Below are 10,647 nucleotides of genomic sequence, written 5' to 3' on the forward strand. Positions count from 1 at the left end.
TTAAGTTGATTAGAAAAGATAGAAGACAATCAACCGGTAAAAGTAAAACTCATAATCAACTAGAAAAAAATAATTTATTATAAAGATAAAAATTAACATGAATGACTAAAAAACCAAGTTTTATTCCAAATAAAAATCTTTAGCATAATATATTAAAAATTATTAAAAATTAGTTGGGAGACATGAGATTGTCTCCAAAGGAGATGCGCTATTAGAAATGTAAATTCTATTAAAATTCATAATATAAACTTTTTTTCTGGCTATAAACAATATTAGAAGTTTATGTGAAACTCCAACTTTATAACAATATAAAAAGGATATCTAGTTGCCTGAAACAATGCTTATCTCATATACAAAATTTTATTCACAAGCTTGTCTGCTATTTATCTCTTTCCGTTATTGCTCCTCTTTACCCTTTTTCTCTGTACATTCTAGCTGCTTCTTTGTTTGTTTTTATCTTCTTCTTTAATTCTTCGGCCTTAGCCATGATTGTTGAGCTTGTCAAACTTTACAAGTAGACTCCTGTTAATTCACGAAGCTACTTTTTGTCTTCTCTTGAAATCTTATTTTTAATTAACGTAGTTTCACCCCTTTAAAAGGAAAAAACAAAGAACAAAAAACATATTGATAAGAATATCATCAAGTGATCAATAGCATAATGTCTGCTCAATCATCAAAATTATTTGTGGTTTTGTGTTAGGTGGCTGGCATTGTTTTCAACTAGGTGGCGATACTTGATATTCTTGTCAAGTTCGTGCTGATGAGAAGGGGATTCTTTGATTTTATTTTAGTGAATCATATGATTTACACAAGAATTTCTTACCAGTTTTTTTTTTTTCTTAAATGTAAATCTCCTACATTCACTAACGGAAGGATGATATTGCCGATAAAAAATAAAGTTTAAGATGTAAATTAGAATAAAAATAAGTTTGAGATCAAATCCCATTGACCGAAACTCTTAGTATACTTTATAACAGATTAGATTTTCATTATCTAAAAGTTTCTGATCTATCTTGATGGGAAGGTCTTATATTACATGTCCATGGCGCCTCGATCCCGCCACGATCAACTTTAGTGAGATTTTCAATTTAATCTGATTAAAATGTTGGAATTTTGATGGAAGAGATTAAGATCATAGACAATCAGACAGAACAAAAACCTATCCTAAGAAAAATCAAAGAATAAAAAAGGTGGATGTGACCCCAAATGGAATTAATAATTGAAGTAGAGCATAAACCTGTTTCTCGTGTATTTGCTACAGTACTGCTGCAGATATTTTTGCTTTAGCTGTGAGCACTCAACTGTGATTTTAAGTACGAACCCTCCAAGCAAGAAGAAGGGACAAGAACATTGACATTCATTGCACGTGGATGAACAACGTTTCCTTCCTCTAATTTCCTCTTATCTTTAGCCGTTCTTCCTTGATGATCTTAAAGGAATTACATCTTCTGAAAGAACTGGCAAATACAAACAAACTTGGTGTATAAATTGCTTGAATTATTCAGACATTGTAAAATTTACTATATGCAACTTAAATTTTTGGCCCCATAGAGAGGCAAAAGAAGAAAGGTTTTCACCTTTAATGGTGATGAGCAGAAGTTTATTGATGAAGCATGGTTATTCTTTGGTGTTCATTCAAGTTTTGCTGGGATTTTTTTTTTTTTTTGTGAGAAACCATGACGAAGGACCTCATCTACAGATCCATTTGTAATTGATTGTCATATTTGGGATCTCAAGCTGCTGACAAAACCATAGCAAGATCGTTTAAGCCATCAAAGTGATTGCCGTTTTGCTTAACAATTGAACCTTTACATCGTTTTTGGGCATGTAGCAGAGCCTCTATATCCCTTGCTTTTTAGCTACTGCATTCGGTCAAGAAATTGAAAGCATCTTACGAGGATGATGATTTCACAGACTGTGCTGATGGCATGCTATAAATCTTACAAATACCTGTGATTAATAAATTTTAATGCTTAATTTTAATGTGGTTTCGGTTCCTTTTGGACATTCTGACTGCTAAGAACATCAGGGTTAGACCTTAAGGAGCATCTTCATAGGAGATACTTCGTAGCACGTCGTCCCTTGCTTCTGCTATTTCAATCGGGAGCCTCTGGAGTGAGGATGAGGGATGAGCAAGAAAACCAATTAAATTATAAAAAATACTTGATTAAATTTATTATAATATTTTAAAAAAATATTTATTTTGGTTTTGGTTCTATAAATTTAGAACCAAAAAACCTGAATCGAACTAATTTAGTTAAAAATAAACCTAATCAAATTAAAAAAATTAAAAAAAAAACAATCTAAAATAACCCAAAACGAACAGTAAAGAATCACCTCTGGTCAGAAAAGGCAACAATTTCATGGAACTTCTCCCCAGTTGCCTGTTGGGCTAACATAGACAACCCACTCGATTATTGCGCCTTTTCATCTGTAAGAAATGTGTAAGGAGCTTTTCAAGGATAGTTGTAAAGCGAAATTTGACCTCATTGTGCCTCAGCTTTTCTTTATTCCTTTTCGTTTCTGAAACATGGTTGCTGGACACAGCTAAGGAGATGACCTGTCCCAAGACCTCGTAGGTATGTAAATTGACTTGGCTCAATTTAATTAAGGAATAAACATAAATGAATTAAAAAAAAAAACTCTGTGATAGATTAAAAAACTTCTAATTCCGTAGGTGATCCATATTTGACTCTGAATTTTTAAATAGGACGTTGCAAGCAACCCCAAAAGGCTTTCATGATAACTTAAAATACTTCTTTCCATGGATGATAACTTCAAATTCTAAGTAAAGGTTAATTTCTTAGCAGCAGGAACAAATAATCAGCAAGCGTGGCATGAACAGTGTCAAGTACTTTCAGGACCTTTAAGTAAAAGGCTCATCTGCACTCAGATCTAGTACAACTAATCGAGTGACTAAAGCTTAAGAATACGCCAAACTGTTGTATCTTGAACAACAACCAACAAAGTAAGGGATAGCTAGGGCAGTTTATAAAGAATTAATGATAAAGAAGACGAGCAGGCCTGCAAAATGAAACAGCAACCCTTACTAGCTTGAGATATCAGCAGCATGTATCGTGATCTTTTTCCGGTCAATATAGACATGAGGGATGTGGGTAATAAAAGACCAGTCCATGCTTGTTCTCGTTTCACATACTCTCAGCAACTTGGGACAGTTGTAGATTTCCAAAATTTGCAATGCTTTCATGCAACCCTGTGGTAGAGAAGTGAGCTCGGGACAATCAGAAATGTCAAGCCTTTGAAGTAATTTGAGTTCATGAATCCACTCTGGCAAAGTCTTCAAGCCAACGCAGCCTTCAATCTTTAAATCTTGCAACGATGTAACTTCATGAATTCCATCCGGTATAGATTCTAATTGTGGCATATATCCGATTTTCAGTCTCCGAAGGCTCTTCAGTCCTCGAAATTGCAAGCTGTTCTCTTCATCGCAATCTGACATATCAAGTGCTCTGCACTCTTTGATTTCAAGCTCTTCGAGGGATGTGAGATATTGCAATCCCGGGGACAGTGACGTTAGGCTTCCACAGCCACTAATGGAGAGAGATCGGAGTGACCTTAAACCCCCTAAACTTTCCTCTGGCAGAGATGACAGATTTGGACAGTTCTCTATGGTTAGATGCTCAAGGTAAGTGAAGTTTTGGAGTCCCAGCTCTGACATTGAAACAAGATCCATGACGCTGTCAATACACAAATGCTTCAGTTCTGGAGTGGAGGGGAAGGAAGGAAGTGAAGTGTTTCTTCCTGATGCCGAACTCCCTTCTATTGAAGCAAGACCCACCATTGACCACTGCACCAGCCCAGCATTTACATCCTTGAACTCCACTTCATTAAGAAATGGATGCAATGGCAAGTTTGATAGATTTGGACAGTGGCCAATGGTTAATTTTGAAAGGCAAGGAAATGACGGCAGAACTAGCTGCTGCTGTAGTGGCTGTTGCTTCTCCTCACAGGCTGCTACTGATGGAAGAGATATTCCTTCTGTTTCTGCTGTCATTTCTACTGTTGCTTCATCATTGTTAACCACAGAAACTTCTTCCCTCCACCATCCCTTAAAATCACGCAAGTCAAAGAGTCGAAGTTCCTGTAGGCTTGGGAAGAACAATGCCGATTTTTCTTCTCTTTTTCCTCTCATGGACAGATTGCCCCTGACTGAAAACAATGAAGAAGACCCATTGCTGCTATTCTCGATGTACTCCAAAGCCGTAACCTCTTCAAGTTTCAGAACCTTGAGCATAGGTAGCTGACTAAACATCGGGAGTTCTAAGCATCTGTAACACCTCCATATGATGATCTCCTGAAGATTCGGGAGCAATAAAGACAAGTTAAGCATCATCCAACTTGGAAACTTTCCAGCTCTATACCCGTAAATGTGAAACTCCTTAAGATTAGAATGTGGCTGAAAGCTTTCTAGCAGCACTTCATCTTCATCAATAACTCTGTCGTCATCAACTCCTCTGTTCCATTCTAATCTCAAGACCTCTAAGTTCTCTTTTCCCTTCAAATTCGCTTCCCTTGATTCCGTTGCAGAAACCTTCAATTTTTCCAGCTTTGAAATTTTTAACTCTCCTCGTAGGTCGTTTAGGCCATTTAATTCCCGCAGGCGTGCACTGAGATCAGGGGAGGTGCCATACTTGCCAGCTACAAATTGTGATAATGTCTGAAGAGCAGTTAGTTGCCCCAGACCATTTGGCATGTGCGTCAAACCAGTACAATGGTCAATCTCAAGATGCCTAAGACTGATCATTTTACTGATATGTCTTGGCAATGCTTCTAACCTTTTGCAGGAAGAGAGTTTGAGTGTCTGCAAATTCTTCAGTTTGGTAATGCAACGGGGGAGTCTTTTTAGATCTTCATTCTTAGAGAGATCAAGATACCGCAAATGCTTCAACTTACTGATTGAACTAGGCACAATGTCAACCCCTGTGTTATGGAAATCTAATGCACGCAAGCACCTGAAACTGGAAATAATTGTATCATGGGGAGCCTGGTTCAGTATTTTACGATATACTGGTTGCACAGGTAGCACCAATGTCCGAATTTTGTTTGCTTTGAACAAAGAGGGGGGGATTTTCTGCGATGAATCTAATTTAAAGTCAAGGGATACATGACGAATTCCTTCACATATATTTTCTGCATTAGAATCGACTGCAGAGCTCTCACTTCCACCAACTAATAGGGCAAGGTCATGCATCAGATCGTGCATTCTGCAACTCACCACATCACCCCATTCACCATACTCTAAATCTTGGAAGAAGGATCGCCGAGCTAAATCCATGAAACACTGATGACCTACTTCCTCAAGATGTTGCATTCCATCGGCTGGCTGCAGAAAACCTTGTGCCATCCAGAGTTTTATCAGTGTTTGCTTATTCATTTCGTAGCCCTTTGGGAACAAGGAACAGTAAGCAAAGCAATTCTTCAAGCATGGCGGAAGTAGCTCATAGCTCAACTTCAATATCGGTAATATGTCATTCTCATTTTGAGGTATCATGGAAAGATCTCTGTCTTTAAAAGAGAGCCACTCAGTTTCAGTATCCTTGCAATAAAGAAGGCTTCCCATAGTCCTGATGGCCAGGGGAACTCCCGCACATTTTTTAACAACCTCCTTTCCGATTGCTACAAGTCTTGTATTCTCAAATTCTTTCCCTTGTTTAAAAGCTAATTTCTCAAACAAAGACCACGACTCATCTTCAGAAAGACTTCTGAGGAAGTATGGTTTAGCTGTGCCAGTAATTGTAGCGATCAACTGAGTGCGTGTCGTCACCACAACCTTACTCCCCCTTGCGCCACCCATTAACAGATCCCTCAGTTTTAGCCATCTCTCACGGTTATCATTCCATACATCATCCAAAATAAGCAAAAATTTCTTGCCATCTATTTCTTTTCCAAGACGAGTTAACAAGGAATCCATTTCAAGGCCATCACACTTAGTATTAGTTGCAGATTCTACAATTTTTTGAACTATTAACTTCACATCAAAAACATCAGAAACACACACCCAAATTCTTAGCTCAAAATGCCTTCGTATTTTCTCAGAATTGTAAACGAGCTGCACAAGAGTAGTCTTTCCTAGCCCCCCAATGCCAACTATTGGTATAACAGAAACATTCTCCTCAGCGTTAGAGTGCAACAACAATTCTACAATGGCCAATTTATCATCCTCTCTCCCCACAACTTCTTCAACGCAAACAAAAGAATGAGTCTGCTCCCTCTCTGCACTAACACTACGCATGTGTCTGGGGTGGTCTGTCAAATGGAATTTGCTTCTGTCTGAAGCTATGTCATTCAGTCTCTCCCTAATTGCCTTAATCTTAGAAGACATGCTAAAACCATATGCAGTCTTTTTTATCTTCGAAAAGAAAGCACATACCTCTATCGCCTTCTTATCCTGCATCATCAGCTGCTGTTGCAACATTTCCGTGGAGAAATCATCCAGCAAATCATCTGCATCATAAATTGCATCTTTAAGCTTTCGGAGCCAATCTCTAACCTCATGGCTTTTTGTTTGCTGCTCTTCTGCATCAAGAAATATTGCTTTGATAACGGAAGCAGTATTCCTTAGTTTTTCAAGCTCGTCCTTAACACCCCATATCAGTCCTATCTCTTGCAGGGCCAGGTTCCCTAGTTTTCCCAAGATTCTGTCAGTAATACTGAACAAAATAGCTTCTGTCATTTGATTTACTGGTTGATTGGGAGATGAAAACCCCAACTATAATTGTTTTTTTTTCTTTTTCGTATTTTTTGTTTGATTAGCAAGGAAAGATTCGCTATAAATGCCTTTACAATTGGTTGGCAAGAAATAGCTAACAAGAACAAGAAAGTGGCAGAGGTTGTGCTGCAAGGAGCTGGAGCTGTAAAGAGTTAATGAAGAAGCATACAAATCTTGCACTCGAAGGTGGAATGGTGAAGATTGACCTCAATTGATGGGAAAAAATGGCACCAATCGTTAGCCTGCATCTGGACCAATTGCAACAAACTATGAATATAAAATGCATTTGCGAACATTCATCGCTGTTTTGATGCCAACGCGCCTATGATCTCCCAAATTGTATTTTATGAAAACTAGCAACAAACAAACAATGCAGTCGTTGTTCCACCAACTATTTAATTCCATAAAATATTGTAAGAAATGAAGCCACTACGTACTTTCCAATGAGAAAACTGAGAAAATATCTCTGGATATATAAGAGATTTCCAAGTACCCTGAATTGTTGAAAGAGAAGTGCTATGCTTCCGGGCTGGAAAAAATGAACAAAATTTTATTCTCGTCTTGAGAAAAGTCTGTTTCCAGGAGGTTGAAGTACGATTCTGCATACACCAATCATTAGCCCCTCCGAAGTCTTAGTCCACGTTTCGAAATGGAGCTAAAAAATATTTCGAAGACTTGTCGTGCACGTAAAAGGACATGTATCATTTTTTTCTCCTTAAGAGCCAGGTGTGTCTCGAGAAGATGAGCAAGCCTTTCCCTTACCCTTTTTCTTTTTCTTTATTCATATAAAGACAAGGTCAATCATTACAAAGTAAAAATTAAAAAAGAGAGGAGCACCCAGCTCTGAGAAAGGGGCAAAAGATGCATTCCAAATTCTTTCAAAGAAAATGCAGGAGTGTTGGGAAAAACTAGAAATAATTGGATATTAATTTTACCCAGATCATTTCAATAGAATATAATTTATAATTTATAAGTTTTAATTTTTTTTTATATAGTAAAACAGAATCAAATAATAACCAAATATAATACAAATAATTACAAAATTAACACTAAGATTTTAACGTAGAAAACCCGATGTGGGAAAAACCATGGGACCATAGTTCACCTAAAAACTTCCACTATCAACAAATAATGAGTTCACAATCATTCTTCCTTAGATTCAACTAAGGGATACAATATATATATCATTAAGAACAATTTATTCTCGGATTACAACAAGATTAAAGGAGAATTATTTGAGAAAAACTCACAATACTGATAGCTCTGTTTTCTATCAAAACGGTCAGCTTCCATACCACCAATATTCGATTCAACCGTCCAGAATGAAGAGTAACGTATCTAGAAGCTGCTGTCAAAGTCTCAACCCGATTCAACGGTGAACGAGCTAGAAATCGAAGAAAGAACACAGGCTGCTCTGTTACCTCTTCTTCTCTTTTTCTCTCTCGATTTTCTTCTCCTCTCTTTTATTTTTCAATTCTACCGTTACAGTACCTAAACTATTTAATTTGAATATCAAAAAACAGAAATTAATGTGATAGTCCTACCATCACATGTTACGGGATCACACACAACAAAAAAAAAAATCACTACCAAATCAGAAGGACCTGCTTGTGATCATTTTGTTGCAGATTACTTAATTTAATCACACCAGAAGTCCAACAAGTACTTTGATCACAGCCAAAATGATGACTTCCCATCAATCTATATATAATGCTACTCCACTAATAATAATTAATTAAACAAATATACTCGGGGTGTTGGCTAGGATGGATGTCTCCATAATCAGGATCCAAAATCACACTTTTCCAGTAGAGGACAAGGGAAAGGAAGACGAAAGCTAGCTAGGCAACCTGGGACAGAACTCCTAAACTGGAAAACTAGCTCTATTCTAGATTGGAAGAATGAAATCCCATTGATGGTCAAAACAGGACGTACTTTCTCAACAGCCTCTAGCAGTAGGGGTGTAAAAGATCCGCTGCATGCGACAAAGAGTCTAATTATCATCAAGAACCGGCAAATCCGTCAAGTTAGAATGGTTACACGGAGTTCAAAAGTCGGGTTTTTTTTTTTATCGTTGAATTATCGTTGGATCTTGAATTTTGAAAATAAAATTCATTTAGGGACCAGACGGTCACCTGCATACGCTACGCTGCTTGACTCTTTTTTAATCTAGGACATATTTATTTTTTAAAAAATAATTTTTTAAAAAATAGTTTTCAAACTTTTCTATATTTGTTTATTATTAGAAATATTGGTCAACAGAAAATATTTTTCAGTCAACAAAAAACACTTTTCAGTCAACGAAAAATACTTTCCGGTCAATGAAAGACACTTTCTGGTCAACAGAAAGCACTTTCTGATCAACAAAAATATTTTTTAGTCAAAAAAAAATTAACTTGGTTTTCAGAAAAGTGATTTTCAGGAAAACACTTTCCAAACTTTCTTGTGTTTGTTTTTCAGAAAGTGATTTCTAGGAAATCACTTTCCAAACTTTCTTATGTTTGTTTGCTGTTAGGAAAGTTGGTAAATGGAAAACACTTTCTAGTCAAAAAAAAATTTAGCTTGATTTTCAAGAAAGTGTTTTCCTGAAAAATTTGGGAGGAAAACACTTTCTGAAAGTTGTGACAAGTTTAGAAATGTCATTATTTGCTAATTATATCAAATTTGATCCTCAAATTTTTGATTGCTATATATATTTTGTTTTGAATATTTATTTTTTTAATTTTATTTCTTAAAATTTAATTTTTATATTTACTTTGGTCCTCATTTTCATAATTGTTATTTGTTTTTCTCTTATTATTTTTTTATTAAAAAATTTTTCTATCAAATTTGGTCCTCATTCTTTTGATTGTTATTTATTTTATTTGAAATACTTTATGAAATGTTAATTATTATTATTTTAATTTCTTCATCTTTTTTATTTAGATTTGATCTTTATAATTTTGATTATTATTTATTTTATTTGAGATAATTTATGAAATTATTTTTTTCAATTTCATTATTATTCAACTTTTTAATTTTTAAGATTTATTCCTTATTATTTTAATAAACTTGAGAAAAATAAAATATTATTAAATTATTTTTCAGTTCATTTTCCATAACATAACCAAATACTGGAAAGTGTTTTCTAGTTCATTTTCCATAACACTACCAAACATCGAAAAATACTTTACTTTTCAGGAATTCATTTTCTCCGGAATTCACTTTCTCCAGAATTCACTTTCCAAAAGGAAACAACTTTCCTGCAAACAAACAGAGCCCTAATGACTATAACTTTTTTATTTTTATTTTTTAATGTGTAAAAAATAGTAAAAAATACGAAAGATATTTTCCCAATCAATCTTTAAATAGTTTTGATTAGGAGAAAATTTTACTAATTCTTATCTTGAGATTAAAAGTACTTCAACTCATAATATTTATTAATATTACCATCACCACTATATCACTCCACCATCACCACCTATCACCAGCTTTAACATTAATCCATATATCCACATATACAGTTTTTTTAACTTCAAAGAATACCTAACAAATATTTTGAGCGATAATTTTTTTAAAAAAAAAAATATAGAAAGCGAGAGCACTCATTGCACTACCTCCATTTATCAAAGTTGGAATATATCTTGTTCAACAAAATTGCTTCTTGGCTAGAGATTTTTGAACTAGCTTTAAACTTGTAATGGTGGCCTATCAAAGGTTTTCTTATTGTTTTTCTTGACTAGTTAATGGTTTGGCTAAGGATTTTTAGGTTTTGCAGTCTTAAATTTTTTAGGTTTTTCCTCCTCATTTATGTATTTGAATCTCTTTTTAGCTTGATCTTATCAACCAAGTCACTTTTTACTTTTTTTTAAAAAGAAAATTTTAAAAGAACCTAAAATTGGGTTCTGATAATTGTTCTTTCTTTACAATACTTACAA

At 35.2% G+C, this 10,647-nt stretch overlaps 1 protein-coding gene across 1 annotated transcript; it reads right to left on the reverse strand.

Moving 5' to 3' along the window:
* Window positions 1-2,735: 2,735 nt before the first annotated feature.
* Window positions 2,736-7,309, reverse strand: LOC105118785 (putative disease resistance protein RGA4). Its single transcript, XM_011016820.1, has 2 exons — window positions 2,918-7,309; window positions 2,736-2,746 (listed from the first exon to the last, which is right to left on the reverse strand). Exon 1 carries the CDS (start codon window positions 6,692-6,694, stop codon window positions 3,050-3,052), a length of 3,645 nt encoding a protein of 1,214 aa, XP_011015122.1. The 5' UTR covers window positions 6,695-7,309; the 3' UTR covers window positions 2,736-2,746; window positions 2,918-3,049.
* Window positions 7,310-10,647: the final 3,338 nt, after the last annotated feature.

Source organism: Populus euphratica, unplaced genomic scaffold, assembly GCF_000495115.2.
Source record: "Populus euphratica unplaced genomic scaffold, PopEup_1.0 scaffold2229.1, whole genome shotgun sequence".
Taxonomy (NCBI): Eukaryota; Viridiplantae; Streptophyta; class Magnoliopsida; order Malpighiales; family Salicaceae; genus Populus; species Populus euphratica.

Bases quoted from the DNA above. Each gene is read 5' to 3' on its own strand.
- LOC105118785 (XM_011016820.1), bottom strand. From the start codon at position 6,694: ATGACAGAAGCTATTTTGTTCAGTATTACTGACAGAATCTTGGGAAAA.